This window comes from Phalaenopsis equestris, unplaced genomic scaffold (genome assembly GCF_001263595.1).
Source record: "Phalaenopsis equestris unplaced genomic scaffold, ASM126359v1 Scaffold000741, whole genome shotgun sequence".
NCBI lineage: Eukaryota > Viridiplantae > Streptophyta > Magnoliopsida > Asparagales > Orchidaceae > Phalaenopsis > Phalaenopsis equestris.
The window spans coordinates 1,128,665-1,149,276 of NW_018165181.1; the positions used below are offsets into that span (position 1 = coordinate 1,128,665).

Consider the following 20,612-nt stretch of genomic DNA (forward strand, 5'->3'; position numbering starts at 1 on the left):
TTTTAAAGATATATTTAATTTAATATGTATATAATTTTTATTTTAAAATATTATTTTAATTTTGAAAGATGAGACCAAATAGATTTCATTTATCTAATAGTTTAGATACTTAAGCACAATGCCACAAGTGATGCGCAATCTCGAAAGATATGCGTATCACTTAATAGTAGACTCAACTATTTAAACTTAGAAATTTATGACTCTTATTTGGTCTGTAGAATTTATGACCGACAATTCTCCTATCTAATATAGAGATTATATAGGGTTTAGATTATCTGGGTTACTAATTTTTCTATAGGGGCGAGCCCCTATATTTAATTACATCTTAGCAACCGAAATCACTTAAGAAAAATTTTAATTAAGATTGAAGTTTCATCTTCAATAATTCAACATTTAGATTTCATGACTGGTCGTAGGAAAATTAAAAGGGAAAAGCTTAATGTGGAACAATTATTTCTGGAATTCATAGGAGTGAAAAGTAAAAATGTCAAAGATACCAAGGAAACCTCGATGACATCTTATATAATTCTATGGCTTGGCTTTATGTCTTTGAATATGAAATTATTCCATGTTGCAATCCTACAATTTATTTAAAGATTTATGCTTATATATGCATGACATACGATCATGCAAATGGTTTAAGATGTTAGAAGTATTTACGTTGCACCGAACAACCTCGGAACCCTAAAAAGAATTAGGACTTATATTGCACGACATATGATCGTACGAAGGCCTAAAAAATAGTATAAGGATTTACGTCGTGCTAAACGAACAACCTTAAAGGTCTAAAGGTTTATGTTATTCAATACTATGAAAGGTTTAGTTGATGATCATCCTTCGCATCACATTGTGGTCCCGACCGTCGTTTGGAAGTTGGCCACCGCTAGTTCACTTCGTCGTCTCGTTCTGTGAACAACCTATTCTAGGCTCCTATCATTATTTGTTTGCTTATTATGTTATTACAACATTAGTTTATCAAAGTTTAAAACATTTTTTTTAATTTCATTTAATTGAAAGTGTTTTGTTATGAAAATTTTGAAGGTTGTTAAAGTTATTCTTTGTCAAAAGTGTGTGTCGATCGTGTATTATAGGGTTCTCCCCAAAAATATGCCTTACATCTGCGATCCTAGGGCTTTTCCCAAGAAAATAATCGAAGTTTTCATCATAGGCATATGTTCTATGTTTTTTACCTTAAGGGTCTTTTCACAAGCAAGAAACATAATAAGTAATAGAATAATAATGTTGCATATATAAACCAAATATATACAACAGAATACAATAAAAGAGAAAATGTTTAAAAAAAAAGTGGTAGTACGTGTCAGTCACTTCTGATGATTTTTCATGAAAGAATTGCAATTATATATTTTATATATAAAACCAGATGGTAATATATGAAAGATTGGAGCTTGGTATAAGAGTTTAAGCTAGGGGTGGGCTCAAACTCAAGACCTATGACCCTGAAAATTCTCGAGGGACTTTCGTTGGCAACCATCAGTCATATGTGCATATAAAGTCCAACATGAGGTAGAAGCTACCAACAAGACAATCAAAGGATTGCAACTTCTAGCCCAATCAAGGTGATTAATAAGTGGACCCGTGGAAAGTAACGCTCAAAATTCTTAATTTGTCATGCCTATAAATAAAGTTAAACTCTTACTTATCAGTAAAAAATATTAGTGGCACGAGCAAAATTTTTTGTTATATATATATGTATTTTTTGTAAATCAGATGGTCCACGAGTTAGTCATACTGTTAGGCTAGAGCTATCAGCAACATAGGAAAACAATGACAGTTTCTCGCCAAGTATTGGTGAATAGTAGTGTCGATCATGCGCCCTCACGAAATCATCGGATCAAGAGACATACTACTCTTTTATCCCATTTTTTTAGCACTAGTTATCTTTTGTATCATCGCCTATTACCCCGTCACCTCCCACTTGTACACTAGCTCGATGATCCACATAAAACTGCCACATCATCAATATTTCCACATAAACATGAGTATTTCCCTAACCAATATCAAAACTATGTGGGAAGACTTAAGGGTGTTTACATACATGCTACTCAACTCCTATGTATTTATATGTCCGATGCCAAACTTTAATCCATTGTATTCATGCCATCTTATTTACGAATGAAAAAGTGTGTTTTGCTTTTAAAATGTAGGTGAAAAAGCAGTATTTGTGATGTGATATAACGAATAAAATCCGGCTGTCCAACATGTGAGCACATAAGAGTTAAATGGTATCAATGTAACGATTAAAGTATGGGTGCTATCTCTGTAGATATACATATGACTTGAGCAGTATATATGTGAATACCTTCGAGGTATACTGCATCACTCCAAGAAGACAGAACTAGCAGACTACATGGTTTCAAGTAATGTACGACATATAACAAGGAAATCCCAAGTTAGCGAGCTCATAAAACCTCCTTCAAGATATGGCTTATAGCAAAAGTTCCAAATCGGCGAGCTATCTAAATATAGATAAGTAACCAAGCAAGAGAAGTGAGTAAGCCAGCCAAAAATAATGAAAAAAACATGTAGTCAACAAAGAAAACCAAGCAGTCAAACAGTAAACCGAGCGGCCAACAAGAGAAACCGAGCAAACCAACCAAGAAATCAAGCAACCAACAAGGAAATCAGGCAGCCAAACAGTAAACCAAGGGTCCAACAAGAGAAACAGAGCAAACCAGCCAAGAAATCAAGCAACCGGCCAAGGAGCAGCACTATGAGTATCCATTCCAACAAAAATACTCAAGGACTATCAGTGAAATAAATTAGAAGCCTTCATATACATAACCACAATCCTTATCCATCTAGATATCTGCCATCCAAACCCCAATTCCTGCATACATGCCATCTTAATCATGTATGAAAAGTTGTATTTCATTTTTCAGGAGTTAAAAGAATGATACCCTTTCTGAAAGATTTGGGTAGCATGAGTGTAATAAAAAGTAAACTATAGGTGTTAGATATGTAAATTTATAGGAGTCGAGTATTATGTACGCAAATACTCCTATTAAATAAAATAACTTTAATTAACTGAAATGCCTTGGTAGGCAATATTATCATTTGATTAATAGGTACGTTTTCATACATGCCACCCAAATTTTCATGTATTAACATAGTTACACTTAACATTCAAGTCAGAAAAAAAAAATCACGAGTAAAAAACAATACATCCCCTCTCTTCTTCTTCCTCTTTTTTTTTTTTATGCATAGTTGTTTGTTTCCAAAATATCATAAGTTAACATATCAAACTTTAAATGTTAGATATGTAAATACGTATGAATGGTGTGACAAATGTGTAAATTTCCCAATCTTAAATATTAAAATAAGTAAATAAAATAGTTAATTCCATTCTTATGTATTTACATATTCAACACCTAACCTCTTACTTTTTTTTATAATATTTATGTCACCTAAATCTTTTATATCACAGGAAACTTGAACTTCAGGCGTTGGACATATATAATTACATATGAATTATGCAAGGATCTTGAAAGTGAAGGGAATATTTTAAAGAAAGGAAGCAAAACAAACCTTCTCAAAGAAATCAAGTTAATCCATAGTGCTATATCTCAAAATCACTTTCCCCTGCAAGATTTATACGCCTTGATAACATTCACATAAAATGCAAGTATTCGTCTAAGCATGTAAACAGGAAATTCATCCATAATCCATGCCAATTAAAGCAAATTTTAGGGGATAAAAAAAAATGATTCTTCTTAAGTATAATCAAAGAGACGGTTTCTGCTGAATGAGATGCCCCACGAATAAACCAAAGAAGAAGGATAAATAGTAAGATTCTTATCCTTAAGATTCTTAACCTCAATGCTCAAAGATGAGCGACTCCAAGTTCTTCACCTCTAGCATTTTCTATTGGAAGCGAGTGATGTAAGCTTGTAGGCTTTCGCCTTCCCCTTGCCTGATTTGAGGCAGTCTCTGTATCCCTCCTTGGCTTTTGTACTTAGCAAAGTGTGCGAGGAAGAGCTTTCAGTACTCAAAGAACGATGGGATGACACCATTCGGTAGGCTATTAAACTATAAGAGCATGACTTCTTTCAGCATAGTCAAGAACAACTGACACTTCATGACGTCATCAACCTACAAGACTCCAACTGTCAACTCAAAAGAGACGAGGTAGTCGACCGGGTCGTTTTCCCTTTATAGGCATCAAAGTGAGGAATTCTAAAATTTGTCGGGGGTCTTGTTTCTAGGAATTTTCGAAAGGTGTTACCCATGATTGGTCAAGTGAGCATTTCTACTCACTCTGCTCGATGTGGGACTGTCGGCATAGATGCGACGCTTTTTGTCGGATGGGAAATGCATGTTCCTTCTGTAGGCCGGTCACCAGGCCAACTGTGGGGTGTTGGCGGATTGTTGAGGGGAGCCTTTTGGGGACGGTTCCTCGAGACCCTTCCTCCATGGCCGGTAGTCAGATGTTCAATATCATGACCGCTCGAAGAACCTCAAACTAGCCAATTATTTACTTTCGCAGTGCTTGGACCTCTTTCTATACGTCTCAACGTATTGTCTCCCCATTGAATTCTTTAGGGCAATCTTTCTGCAGGAACTCTCCTTCATAGTTGGCTCTGCTTCTCGTCTGGGACATGTCCACACTTACTGCGCCACCTTTTAGGACGTTGGATCCAAAATTGTCCTTTGAGAACACGCAGGAGAGTTAGAGCTAGTCGAAGGAGAAAAAAATAAAAGAATAAGCCAAGATTTCACTGCAGAGAGAACAGTCTCTTTACTTATTCTTTTGCCTCATATTTATAGGGCCATATTTATACAATTACAGAAAAAATGGAATAGTTATGGAAATTGTTCTTAATACAATTAATATTCTAATTAATTGTGTAGAATTTATATCATATATGTATTACAATTCAAATTTTAATATGACTGTAATTGGCTGGTCGACCTGCTTGAATTAAATTGGTTGAGGCGACCGGCTAAGTGATGACTACACCTTCCAAAGTAAAGGCCGGTCGACTAAGGTGCCCGATTTAATGGAGATCTTGCACACCGTAGTAAAAGAAGGTCGGCCAATTAGCTCGCGATCAAAGGCTCTTACATGCGCATCTTGATCGATTGGGGACGCATGCATGGTATGTTGATTGAATCTCCTGTGATAATCTATCGGTCGATTATGACGGTGAGATGTCTTAATTATCTGACCGCCATCGAGACCGTTTGATTGCTTTGAGATTCGTGTCAACATTTTTTGTGTATACAAATATATATAAATCATGATATGAAATTATAGCAAGCTTATATTTCATTTAATTTAAACTAACAAGTTATGAGACAATTTTATCAAAAATTTGAATAAATTTATATAACAATTAATATTTGAATAAATTTATACTGATGGTAGCAAATAATAATAACAAAGCATTAATTAAAAAAATCCTATTTTTAAGCTCAATCAGATAAAAGAACAACACTTGCTCACAACATGGCAAAAAACAAAAAACAAAAACACTTAAAAATAGTTTAAACTCAAGTGATACATAGATATTGAAGTTAACAAGAGAACTTGAAAAAAGATTACAATTAAGCAGAAATCAACTTTGGCTCAACATACTCTTTGTACCAACAAAGAAGAGCTTATTGATCTGGCGGAGAAAAACTCTGATTTTGGTATCCCAAACATCTCAGATGGATTGCTTCTTAGCCAAGAGCCTGTTCACCGCCTTCAAGTAGGCTTCGACGCTGGAAACCACAACGTCCAAGTTCTCTCCGCTTGCACTAAAGCTGAAAAGAGAATAGTTTTGATTAAGCATAATAATAATGCAGAGAAATAAGTGGAAGATGAATATCATTTTCATTTAAAAGAAGTTATGAGTTCATAAGCAATTACATATAAATAAAAAGGAGATTTACATACGCACCACACAATTCTTATCTATTTACACATCTTACACCTAAACTCTAATTTTTACATAGATGTCGTCTCACTTGCGCATGAAAAGGTGTATTTCATTTCCAAAAATTAAAATTGTGCCATTTTAGATGTGATACAAAAGATTTGAGTGGAAAAAAATGTAAAAACAAAGTTTGTGGTAGTGCTATGGAAAGTATTAAATCTAATTGTTTTATATTAGGAAGCGTATATATTATGAAGATTGATATTAGGTAACATATATAGAGGATATCTAATTATATGATATTTTTATACTAGGAAGATTGATATTAGGTAATATAATCTTTGTTTGGGGTAGCTGGAGTTTATGTATAAGTTGTTGCTCAATAGTTGTGCCAGGAAGCTGCTACACGGAAGTTATTGTGTGTAAGTTGTGTTTGTTTGTTTAGTGTGGTTGTGGAGCAGTTGTGCTACCGCTGTTTATGAAAAAAACCTATTTGCCTCTCTTGTTGTGATGTTCATAACAGAAGCAATCCAATTTGAATAACTTATATGTGAAAGCAGAAATAAGATTCAACATCCCTAAGAAACCATAAGTTCAAATAGTACAACAACAAAATGAAATCTCTCTAAACGACGAGTAACACAAAAAAGCAAGAGTAAAATTTGTAGCATACTACATCATTTCACTCATTCATTATTGCATTCGTAATTTGTTCTCTCAACTTCATCATCTCCCCAGCACTTTCCCAATCTTGGGTAGAAGACTCAGGTAAATAATTTTAGCCTGTGATAATGATTGCCCTAGTCGATATTCACCTGTCTTAGCAGGGACATACCACCACCACCACCACTAACACCATCACCTCTACACCACATTACCACCACCACTACCAACCCTAACACACCAACACTACCACGCCACACAACCACCACTAACACCACAATATCAACACCACCACAATCCATTAACACCACACCATCACCTCCACACAACATCATTACCACCACCTCCACACCAAACCAACTCCACTACCACAACATCACTGCCGCCACCACCGCCACCACCGTCACCACCGCCACCACCGTCACCACCGCCACCACCGCCACCACCACCACCATAATGTCATCACCTCCTCACCACACTAATAGCACGCCAATACCACCAACCCATCACCACCATGCCATCACCACCACAACCGGATAGAGCATTACCGGACAACCCTAAGTTCGGACAACCACCACAATTCACCGCCACAAAATCACCAACACAAATTTGGGCAACCATAATTTCAGGCAAATCATCAATAAAATTACGAATGAACCACCACAAAAGCAAGTGTTACAAGCAACCACCAGATAATCACGACCACCGTAAACAGATAGAATCATCAACTGAATAGAGCACAGAGCACAAAAAAAATCACAAACTTCAAAATTCTCATCCTCAAAACTTCAACCTACAAATGAGAAAGCCACAAGTCACAAAAAGAAAGCCACAAATCGTAAATTAACTTCAAACCGCAAAGTTAATAGCAGATGATACCGTGGGAGGAAAGAGAACAAAGTAACCAAACATAGTCGAAGATCGGAGGGAAGAGGGAGAAGAGAATAAAGGCAAACCCATGCCACCGGAGTCACAGATCAGAGAGGAGCGAGAGAGACGTGAGAGATATGCGAGAGAGACGTAAGAGAGAAGTGTTACCTTGGGGGAGAAGAAATGCGAGAGAGGGGAGAGATGGGAGATCAGGGTAGCGAAGTAATAAAATTGCAAAAAAAAAAAAAAAGAAAACGCAGGACACAGGAAAATGCGTTTAAACCAGCTTATCCCAAACCGCCACCGTACCACGGTTTCCAAGCGACATGCCCAACGTTTTCAAAACACGCAACGCCAAAAAAGCTGCCCAAACTGGCCCATAAGTAGAGGATATCGAATTATAAGATTCTTTCTATATTAGAAATATTCTTGATTTGTATGTCATAATCCTCTCATATTTATAGAAAGAATTAGAGTTGATTTTTTGTGTCGTGTTGTAACCCTAATTTTGACCGTTTTTTTTTCCTCTCACCACCTGTTGATAGTGGAATAACTCCTCTCTGTGGACGTAGGCAGATTTGCTTCAAATCACGTAAATCACATCGTGTTTGATTGTTTGTTTGTTGTGTGATCTTGTTTTTCACATTGTTTCGCACAACAATTAGACGTTTAAATAAATAGGATTTGGGTTATATGTATGCCGCCCCCAAAAAAGTAATTGAATCAACAAACCTCATTGAATGACCGTTGGGTTTCCCTGATGAAATGTGACCATTACTGTGACCGTTGGCTTCTAAAGATGGGCAGTGTGTGTAGATATGATCCTTATCTTCGCTTACAACTACATGAGTCAAAGATGCGGCATTTATTCCATCCACAGCAGAGTTTGTATACTCAACAATCTTTATAGGAGTCTGCATTATTCAATAAGTAACGTTTAGAGAACTGTTACAAAAGACATGCAGCAAAAGATAGATGCATGGAATTCAGAAAAAAATCAGCGGGGCAGAGAGAGAGAGAGAGAGAGAGATGATACTTTTAAATAAGAGATGATACTTTTAAATAAAAGAAAATCACCGCTGAAAGGAAATTCTAATAAAAATCACTATCCAAGGAAATTCTAATAAAAATCAATATACCTGCATAATATTATTAATGGCCTTATAGGCAGCATCCACTGGTCCTTTCCCTCCAGAACAAGCAATTCTCTCTGTTCCATCCAAATTAATTAGTTTAACAGCAGCTGTTGAGAATCCCATAGTTCCATGCATAACCTGCAAAAAGAGATTAGATTAATAAAGAAAAAGAAAGTGTAAAAATAGTCCTTGACTCTTTGAAATGGGTCATTTTAGTCCCATAATCTAAAAAAGTATCAACTTAGTCCCCATATTATTTTAACATGTACTAAAATAGTCTGCACGGAGGACTATTTCAGCACAGTTTAACGATTCTAGGGTCTAATTTCACACTTTATAGACTATGTGACTACAATGACCTTAAGGGGCTATTTTGATAATTATCATTATTTACGCAATTGATAAATGTCAACTGATGCTGGACATGGGCAATAGATGGAATAACGCATGGCAGCAATCAGCTTTACCTGAAGATCTGCAAGTGACCATATTGGCTGGGACTGCACAGATTTACTACATACCAGTTCTTCAATATCATCATCAGTAATATGCTGCAAAATAACTCGCTCATTATAGCATTTCTGAGAAATAATTTCTCAGCATAAATGTATGTATGTATGTATGTATGCATGTATGTATAGGTTAAAATTCTTCAAGCTAATAAAGAGAACTTATGTGCTGCAATGAAGATGGATGATGCCAAAAATGTTGTAAAAAGGGAATCATACTCATAAGACTCGAGCTGTGAGACCCTAAAAAGAAATAGAAATTACAATTCAATGAAAAAAATCACCCATGCAAACATGCACATTCAAATAAATTGTTTTTAAGAAAAATTATTTCAACAAGTCATGAAAAAAATATAGTTAGGAAATAGAATAAAAAATATTTTATTGAGAATGTTGTAAATTTACTCTGAAAAATGGATATTAAATTAAATATGAAAATAATAATATCACCGTGTCGACTTAAGTGAGAAATTACTTAACATTGAAGCTGAGAGATTAAATTTATGCTAGTTAAACAGAAATTTAAGATTAAAACTATTTGAAGTCTTTGATTTTACTCTAATTTATGTGGTATGCTTAGTAGTCTATAATCAAAATAATGCAACAATGTATGCAATAAGTAGAGCCAGTGAGAACAAGAAATATACCTTCTTCTTTGCAGTGAACAATTTAAACTTCTTGAATACTTCAGCAAGCTTTTCCTCATCTAAATCATAACCTAACTAAAGTATGATAAACAAGCATGAGAATGGCATATTAAAAGCAAAAAAAAAAAAAATTAAATAAAAGAACAAAAACCATATTTGAATATGTAGTTCTATAAAATAGTACCTTCAAAAGCCTAGATTTTAAAGCATGTCTCCCACTGTAAAGAAAGAATCAAAGCATGTTACATACATTACATGACTAAAAAGTATTCTCCATTTAAGACCTCAAAAATATTAGATTTTGAAATCATTTATGAAATAAGTAGCTTGCATGACTTTTGGTCAATTGCAAAACAAAAGACATTGGACAGGTGGGCATATGAATAAAAAAACCCTTTAGATATTACCCCTTTAAAGAATACAACTTAGAAAAACATAAAAAAAAATGGTAAAATATTAAAGAATCACCTTAGGTATTGGAATTCAAGGAAATGTTTACAACGAACATAAAGAAGCTTCATTAAGCATTAAAGATATTAATTACTATGAGGACATCATGATTAACATTATAATAAACAAGAAATCTACATTAAGGTGAGCAGTCGAATTTAAAAAAAAAAGTTTGAATGCATGACTTGATAAAGTGAGTTCGTATTCCATCAAGTTCATTGAGCTTACATGAACATCATTATCCATAAAATTTCACTTCAAGGTACCACATGTGCTAACCATGCAGACATTTACTTCTGAAAAATTCTAAAATTCCACAAGATTCTTGTGACTTAGGGTTTGTTTGGGGCAACTTTCTACTTGCTTTGCGTTTGAGATCGTCACCATAACTCCATTTGAGGAACTGCTTTCTTGTTGCTTTCTAGAAATTTATGTGGTGGGAAGCCGTTTTTTATCATAAAACGTTAAAGTGTGGTGGCTATAAGAAATTGATGATAGGTTTTTTGGAAAAAAATATTTATTTACGATTCCATTGCACTTTTTTAAGAAGTTGGTTTCTCCACAACAGCTTTACACAATCACCCCTTTAGAATGTTGTAGCCACCCAAACAGACCCTTAATTGATCCTTTGGCTTAGAATAAAGTAGCTATAAGTCTTCACTCAGATTAGTATGATCGGGCCTCTAGACTTACTAATTGTCGATTTCGAGTTTGAGGTTAATTAAATATTTTGATAAGCTCAATTTCAATTAATGTTCGTTTCCAGGTTCAAGCATTGAATGACCTTAGAACCTAATTGAGCTTATCAACCAATGGGGGCATCATAAATTCTCTTGAATCTTATTTTAAATCTATCAATCTGGTAATGTTTTAACCAAAGTCAATAGTTGGCCAACTTTTATTTTTTTTTAATAGTTGGCCAACTTTAACCTTAGCTTAACGCAAATTAGGCAAATTGGTGATTTCAATCTTTCACTCTCTAATCTAATGATCAAATCATATTTGATTTGATTTTAGGGGACCATTAGATCACTTGAAATTAAGTAAGGTCATAAGTATGATCAAAAGTTTTAACTCAAAATGAGTGAATTAAATATTAAGAAAATTTTGTTAAGAAATTAACCTATTTTACAATTTATTATCAACAACGGTATTATTTCTAGCAAAAATTTCTATAGGACATGATTTCAAGGAAAGATGAAGAAAATTTTCAAGATAGCATCGTGTTGTACTCACAACACCTCAACACTAGAGTATAAATTTGGTGTATCAACATTAACCATATTGCGCAATGGAGCTAAAAGGCTAAAGACAAGGTCTAAAAACCCGAGAGTTTTGCACCATAGTGCCATATAGGAACTAGTGGACTTCAAGACCAACACATTTTAGGGTGTCGTAATGTCATAAAGAGCGGAATTCATATTAAAAAGTAGAACTTAGGGTCACAACACAATTTCCTAGCACTACAACACAATGAGCCTAACAATTCAATTCTAAGACGGTTCAAAGTGGATTTTGGGAGTTATCCTAGTGGTTAATAGAGAGTTAAGATGTGTGGAATCAAAGTAAGTATGTCGAGCAAGTAAGTCTAAGTGGCGAGAGTGAAGTGTGAGGAGTAGGAAGTAGGGAGCACAAAGAAGAAAGGACAGAAAGAAGAGAAAGAAATTCTAAGGAGCTAAAAATTCATTCAGACCTACTCTTGCTTTTGGCCTTATTGTTTAGTGGATTCTTAAATGATAAGAATGTTTGTCTTGATTTTTTATTTGAAAGCATGACTAAATTGTGAAACTCTAAATTTGTGATTTGGTTTATACTATATCTTGTGTTGCTTATATATTAATGAACATTTATCTAATTTACTTTCAATTTTCATTTAATTTGTGGGTTGGCCATATGCATATTTAAAAGCTATTGTCATATAGAGATATTGAAAGAGTCGTAGATGAACAACAAGAAGTAAATCGACAAGTTCTTGAGTAGGATAGACATATATTTATGTAGAAATTTGCAATCCTTTAAAAATGCTCATAATACTATCATTTCTTCTAATTCATATAGAAATATTATAACATATGAATTAGATTGACTCATTAAATTTTCTAAGTTGTCAATGGAAACTAGAAATTGTTTATTGACAAATGATTTATTGTCAAGTTAAAAAAATGCAGGAAACTAATATAAGTAAACTACAAATCTAGGTTGCTTTCTCTCCAATTGCTAGATCCGAGTATTTTATTTTTTTAGAGTGTTGTTTCCATTAAATTAACTGAAGTGGTTTAAAAAGAATAAATTTAATATGAAATTAGTAATTAAACTATCCAAATTTCAATTGTGATCCTTGCGAAAGCGATACTTTACTCATTTTATTCTACTTGAGCGACACATGCACTTAAGTACAATATGTGAACCAGTCAACCCTAAACTGAAATGATTGCCTTAAACCAATTAATTTAATTGATTGGCCAAACATTTTCTATGAGATTTCAATAAAAGAAACATAAATGTTTTAACACTGATTAGACTAAGCTAAGATCCCTTTTAACCCTAGTTTGCTTAGATAGAACAATGGAATCCAAACCTTGGAGTTAGTGGAATTGACCTTGGACAATGATCTAAATAAGTCCCAATTAGTTATACATGACTAATTAAACAAAATAAATTTTTTGATTAGCATAATTTAATCTATGGACCTAGGTTAGCCCAAATGAATCTATTTAGCCAAATAGAGCCTAAACCCTCAAATTAACGAAATTAATTGAAACTAAGACTTCTAATTAATTGAAAAGGATCAAGCATAAATGAAGTATTCCCAATTAACTCTTGAATAAACAAATTTGCTCATTTGATTTAAGTTGACCCAATTAAACTTCATAGGTAATTTTTGCTATTTTGACCAAACTGGATCAAGTCAAAAATTAAAACTTGCTCCAAATGATTAAACTTATGAATTGAGCACCACTTAATATGCCAATTTCATTTGACTTAAATTGACCTAATTTGAATCTTTAAACTGAATTGATCTGGACCTTAAGACCAATCTTTTAACTTAAACTATTCTACTTTTATCTTCATAACGAAGTCTTAAATAGAGCTCATCAACAATTGACTATAGCATTTGCACAAGAAAATATGGCTTATCTTAATATATATTTATAAAAAATTTCGCTTTGAGGATACATAAATTTATAGCCATTCATATCCCCTAATAAATTTCTCTTAGCTTGACGGTGTGATTTAACTGAATATGCCTGGGTCGATGTCTAGTATGGTAGACAATGAAAGCATACATTTAGACAATTATATTTTTAAGTTGGGTAGCTTTAATTACACATAATTAAACAATGCCATTAATTTTTTGGTAGAGAATTCTAATACTTACAAGAAATGCCTTCTAGATATATTAGCTAGAATTATCTATATAACAATAACATTTTTTCTTGATTTAAATTCATGAGACTCCACTAAATAATGTAATTTATGGCTATTTATAGAGTGTCTCACATCCAGACCTAATCAACTACCATTAAGCAATGTTAAGCTTGATTACTTTAGAAGATTAATCCATGAAACCCGAATCAGATAATTTTATCTTTTCTCCAGTTTCTTAACAACATTGATCAACCATTGAACTAATTCATGCATACTGAGTTTTGTTGATTTATTTATTGTCATTGTATAAAATTTATGTGATAAAATAGTTATATGTGTGATTAGATGGAATCACTCTCTATGTTGTATTTTGACTCAACATAAAGCATAAAACGACCAAATAGAATAATAATTATTGAATTATAGTTTACTACATGGCATTCAACAACTCAAACAAAAATATAAGCCTATTTCTTCCATCAAAGGTGTCTCTTAGAAGTGTCCGAGAATGTAATTAATATTAAGAAATGTATTCCCTCATAGAGAAAGTGATGAATTATATTCCTATGATTTTAGTTTTTAAAATTTAAAATTATTAATGTAATTTTTTATACGTTATATGAGTTTAGATAAGATTTATTAGTCTCATCTGGTTAAGAGAATTTTCTTATATTTTCATATAAGATCTACTTTACAAAAACACATCATTATATTATTCTCTTTTTTTCAAGAGACCAAAATCATTTAGTTGGTGATAAGTAAGACCCATCATTTGGGGTATGAAATAAGGGAGGAAGGAGTTCTTGCAAGCAATGGATGCAAAATTTGATGGCCTACGGCTCCAAGCCCTATTGCTTTCAAGAAAAATTCAAACCCACCTTAACCCAATAGACTTAATAGTCTTACATGATTTATTTTTACAACTTGCAAGAAAAATATAGCCCAAGCACTTATTTTAACTAGATGTTCAAATGAGTACAAGGCAAGACAACTTTTATCATAATCAACCTTGTTCCAATTATTTAGTTTCACTTTCAAAATTCCATCATGACAACCATCCCTATAAAGAGAGATATATGTCATTTGTAAGGTTTAAAATATTTGTAGTCACAAAAAGGAAAAGATTAACCATACCCACCAAAACATCAAAATAAAGTAGGAATGGGATAGGGAGGAGTTACGATACCTAAGCTTTCCTAGAACAATACCGGATTCACTTGTCGGATCCAATCCAACATCTTCACGAGAAATAAACTCATATGTGCCTCTAAATTTAAGAACACCGTCCTGAAAAGCAAAGAGAATAATTTCATCAACGGTGTTAAAATGAAGCATACTATTTATCTTCAAAGAACACTATCCAAATGCTGCAAAATTTTTCATCATAAAAAGTATTATTATGAGCAAAGATAGTATTCAAGAGTTATAGAAGGTGATTTTCTTCAAATTAATCCTTCATATAGATCAAACAGGTGGCCAAGTTGAAAGTGCGCACAAAATTGACAAAATGTGTAAAGCAATTGCTATAAACTAGAGTTGAAGGGCACACAACATCAACAAAATGTGCAAAGCAATTGCTATAAACTTAACCAGTACATTGTAATTGAACCAATGATATTTGGTAGATGATGGATCAAGGGGAAGATGATTTGAAATGAATTTCAATGAATAATGGTTCATACAAATAAAAAAAAGGGATTTGCAGACAGACCATAGAATCTTACCTATTTACATATATATAATACCTAAACTTTAATATTTACTAATATAACATTTAAATCTTTATTATCACATCAAAAATACCACTAAAACTAACTTCTTAAAATGAAATACACAGTTTAAAGTTTATATTCTATTGTGATTATAACACTAAAGTGTATGTTAGGTATGAAAATACATAAAAATTGTGTGATATGTCTGTTAAATTCTCAAAATAAAAGTGTGGAAGCTGGGCTAGAAAGAGCTTACAAAGCATATTCGAATAAATTATTCTCCAATAATTTAATATAATCGTATTATGAATGTACTTGCCTGATGAATACCACTTTCATGGGAAAAAGCATTAGCTCCAACAATGGCCTTGTGGGGTTGAACATTAAATCCAGTGAACTCCGCAACCTAAAATGCATAAGAATTATTTAGATGATCTACTTCTATCATGATCAAATGATTTAAGCTGAAAATTATGATAAATCATGTACCATCTTGCTTGTTGCACTGATAAATTTAGTGTTAACCCCAGTATAAATACCTCCCATTAGATCTTTTCGGCATTTTATTGCCATGACCACCTGTAGAATTAAAAAAAAGAAGATTAATCATGAAATGGTTGAGTAGTGAGAAATGGATGATAGATAACACTCTATACAGCCACAACAACAACAAGCTTTTATCCCACTTCATGGGGTCGGATACATGAATCATTTTTCTCCATTGTGTCATATTGAGTGTCATATTCTCATTTAATTCTAATAGATTAAAATCATTTTTTATACAATATGCTCAAGTCTTTTTTCAAGTCTTTTTAGCTTTTTAGGTCTACCTCTGTCTTTCTTAACATCAGTCGAATCTAAAACATCTATTCTCTTAACCAGATCATGAGATGGTCGATGTTTAATTTGACCAAACCATCAAAGACAACTCTCTCTAATTTTGTCTGTCACTAGAGTTACACCAACCCTTTACACCAACCCTATCATTCGCAATTTGTCTCTAAGTGTCAAGCCACTCATCCGCCTAAGCATTCTCATTTCAACAACACTTAACTTTGTTTTTCAACAACACTTAACTTTGACAACACTTAACTTTGTTTTATGCTTCTCTTTTAAAGGCCACCAATTTGGGTCATAGAGCATTGCAGGTCTCACCACCATCTTATAAAATTTTCCTTTTAGTTTAAGCGGTACTTTTCTATCACACAATAGACCCTATGCATTCCTCCACTTCAGCCAACCAACTTGAATTAGATATCTAAAACGATCACTCCTTTTAATTATTTGATCATCCATTGTTACAACTCCGCCTGAGATAGCTAAAACGTTTGCATCTTTTAATGATTTGATCACATATAGCTACTAGTCTGCCACTAAAGCAACCACTACTAAAATTACATTCCATGTATTCAGTTTTAGTTCTACTCAAATAAAGGCCCTTAGACTCCAATGTATACACCCATAATTCATGTTTTTTCCTGAACTCTTTCTCTAGTCCTATCCACAAGAAGGATATCATCAGTGCCAGCCTCAAAACCATTGATGCCACTCTAAACAAAATGAAAAACAAAAAATTTCAAAATTTTGTGAGCAAAATCAGAGCTTTTACCTCCTCCAGTGCTGCATTTCCAGCCCTTTCCCCAATACCATTGATGGTGACCTCAACCTCCCTCGCGCCAGCCTCAATACCCTGCAATTCATGCCATTGAAAAGACAGACATGAATGAATGAGAGAGACAGAGGAAGAGGAGGAGGTGGAGGAGAAGAAGAGATACAGCAAGAGTGTTGGCATTGGCGAGGCCGAGATCATTGTGGCAATGGAGGGAGATGATTGCGTTTTCGATGCCAGGCGTGTTGGCTTTGATATATGCGATGAGTTTGCCGATCTCCGATGGTATGGAGCAGCCGACTGTATCGGCTATGATCACTGTACTTGCCCCGGCTTTTATCACCGCCCCAAATACACGGCAAAGGAAATCCTTGTCCGACCTTTCAGCGATAAAAAAAGTAAAATTAAATTAAGACTGCGTTCATTTGTACTGTAGATTCAAACAAAATATTGTCATAAAAGATTAAAAAAATTATCTTGATAATTCAAAAAAAAAAGGTTTGATTAGTGGACTACTTTTAGCCATCTTCCGTGATGGTTAGAAATTAATATTTATTCTTATACAGTCCAGGCATTTATAAGTGAATGTATAAATCTAAATTTAAAGCTATGTGTGCAAATAGGAAAGTTTAGGAGTGAGATATGTGTAAAGACATTAGAATTATGGGAAAGATTGTAAATTTCCCAAAATTATTAGATGCCAGTCGCAGTCTGCAGTCTGCACCCACGCCTACCGACCGCCGCTTTAACAGTACCAGCTAACAATTTCGTCGTTTTTTGAATGAGTTATATTAAAAACTTAAAACAAGAATATCCTAATTAAATATTTGTCCATACCAAACATAGAATAGGTCAAGAAAATATCTCTAATGAGTTTAAGGCTGTCAAAACTGTTGTTTTTCATGATCGGTTCTTGATAAGAAATTTATGTTGAATTACGAATAATTTTTTTTGCTCAATATATAAATGAGTAAAAAAAGAACAAAACTCAAATTGACTCGAAATACTACTTATCATCATCAATTATAATTGATAAGTTGTACTTTTAAAAAAATTAGTTGATTACAAGACTCTATAATCAATTAAAACTATCAATTCAAAATTAGAAAAAAATATATTAAATTATATTAAATGTTATTTTAATATAAATAATAACACTTAAATACTATCATGATCTTCGATTTCTTAAAGCTATTGATCAGGATTGTCCAAACTACTCTTCATTCTCAAACAACTAGTGTTCGTTTGAGAGCACTTTTTTTTTGTTAAAAATATAAAGAAGTCAAACACTAACGGTGAAATTTTTAACAAGTTATTTTTAAAAGAGCTAACACGAGCGCAGGACAAATTTTTTCATAAGAAATACCTATGCAGTTCAGTATGCGAACTTTTAGTAATATGCCGCCACGTTGAGATTATTGTAGAGTTATTGATGTGAAATTACGTATGTTATTTGGGGTTACTGCAGTGACTAATGTAATGATTATTGAAATGAAACAGCCAAGATTATTGGAAGTTATTGCATGATGTTCATTTGAGTGTTATTGGAGTTAATATCCCAATAACCCTTTAATAACTCTCCCAACTAATGCAGTGGGAAACTCTCCCAAATAATGGAGTGGGGAGACTCAGTCACCTGAGGGAATCCTCGGCGGCGAAGCCGACTTCTTGAAACCCCAAATTTCTGGCATACGCCACCATTTCCCCTGCAATCGCCACCACCTCATCTCTGCTCTTCTTCAGCTTATGCTTCATATGAATCTCACTCGTCGCAAGAAATGTGCTCACCCTCGACCGCCGCACACCCCCCACCGCCGCCCACGCAGCATCAATATCCCTCTTCGAGCATCGGGCCACGCAGCAGATGATAGGCACGTGTCCTCCCTGCGCGCTCCCGACCTCCTCGGCGATCGATTTCACGGCATCGAAATCCTCCTGCGAAGAAATCGGGAATCCTGCGTCTATAACGTCGACGCCGAGGAGGACGAGGTTTCGGGCGACGGCGATCTTCTGCGCGGCGGTCATGGCCGCTCCGGGGGCTTGCTCGCCGTCGCGGAGAGTGGTGTCGAGAACGCGGACGTAGGAGGGGTCGTTGATGGAGATGGGAGTGGAGGGATGATTGGCCGGAAGAGAAGACATGGCGGCGGAGGAGAAGCCGGAAGTTAGCTGGGGAATGGGGACAATGGAGACTGGACCGCAGGGGACAGGGGCCGCGCGATTCTTTTATAGAGGGATTTAATTTTTAAATATTGTTTTTATTAATAAAGTTAAAATTATGTCTGGTTAAATTTGTTTTTATGTCGTTTTATTAGTGCTGTTATCTTCGTTGAGTAATATATACTTAATTTAATGGGGCATTATTTCATATTTAGTTTATTCTAGAAAATGAAATTATTAAAGTTATTTTACATAAATATGATATATATAGTTATTAAAATGTATGCGGTGGTTATTACACGTCTAATTTAATAAATTTTAATTTAGATTTTTGTCAGAATATTTAATTGATTTTTCTTTTTTTTTTTTTAGAAAATCAAATCTGGCCGGGTGGTAGGTAGGCTGTAGAGAACTCGAATTATGCGGGGTTTTATTATTTTTTTGTTTTATTTTTTATCAAAATTAAGCACAATTTGAGTATATCAAATAAAATATTAATTTGTTAAATAATTTTAATTTATTAATATTTTATCAAGTTATGATTGATTTTTAATTTAGCATATAATTGGTTATAATGCATGTTGAAATATAATTTGTATGATCTTATCATATGAAAATTCGACATGTGATTTTCCTGAAAAATAACTTATAAAAATTTACATGTAAAGTCAAGAAAGAGTAAACTAAAGGTTTGTTTGGAGCTGTTGCAGTTTTTTAAAGATACAAGTGTTTGAATAAACTCATGTTCAAAAAGCTGCGGTGGTTATTAAATTTTTTTTTTTTTAAAGTCAGTCCTTAGTTTTCTATCAGCAGCCGCGGGTATTCGGTTTTGCTGGGAAACACAACTTTCAGCTGCAGTTTTTAAGAATACATACAAAATGTAATTTAGTCAAATAGAAAAAACGGTGTTGCAACGCCACGCTCTCAACACACCGCCGCCCCAAACATACTGTAAAATAACTCTACTAATATAGGCCATATATTATATATTAATAAAGTCATATTATTAGAGAAACATTAATACAATATAATAGATATAAGCTTATTTTTTTTTCAATGATCTAAATGAGGCACGCCTTAAAATGTGAAAAATTTATTGTCATCAATAGACCATTGGTGGCCTATTCAATCATTGGTAGAAGAGAAGAATAACAATTTGTTAGATATGTGTTGTGCTCTGTAGCAGTGTCAAACAATTGGTCTTAGTTCTAAAAATAAGCATCAATCGAGGTGGCAACGACAACCATCAGGTTTATTGGCTACAGTGAGCATATTTTTTATTGAGTACAAAGTATCTCGCAATTGACAATAATAATGAGTGCCGTCTCAAGTAGCAATCGTGGTAATTGAATATGAGTCTTTATGTCAATCCTAGATATCCAATTTACTTCAAGATGTTATAAATGAGTGATATTAGAATTGTCACATGTGCTATAGAAAAACATATAAGATTAGTGAGCGGCCGGAACAGGTTTCCAGACAAACCCATAAGGTATGTGTTGTCGTCCCCTAGGGGGATCGAACCTGGGTCAAAGGGAACTTACGACTAGTGAAGCAACTGCCACCCAAGGTGCCATATATATATATATATATACCTATGCAGTTCAGTAT

General features: G+C 33.9%; 1 protein-coding gene across 1 annotated transcript; it reads right to left on the reverse strand.

Annotated features, from left to right (window-relative positions):
* Positions 1–5,480: 5,480 nt before the first annotated feature.
* On the reverse strand, positions 5,481–19,053 carry LOC110030613 (2-isopropylmalate synthase A-like). Its single transcript, XM_020733408.1, has 12 exons — positions 18,481–19,053; positions 17,011–17,224; positions 16,845–16,925; positions 15,725–15,814; positions 15,555–15,641; positions 14,710–14,810; positions 9,889–9,922; positions 9,705–9,779; positions 9,016–9,099; positions 8,552–8,686; positions 8,145–8,326; positions 5,481–5,766 (listed from the first exon to the last, which is right to left on the reverse strand). The coding sequence occupies exons 1-12, from the start codon at positions 18,981–18,983 to the stop codon at positions 5,667–5,669; spliced, it is 1,686 nt and encodes a 561-aa protein (XP_020589067.1). The 5' UTR covers positions 18,984–19,053; the 3' UTR covers positions 5,481–5,666.
* Positions 19,054–20,612: the final 1,559 nt, after the last annotated feature.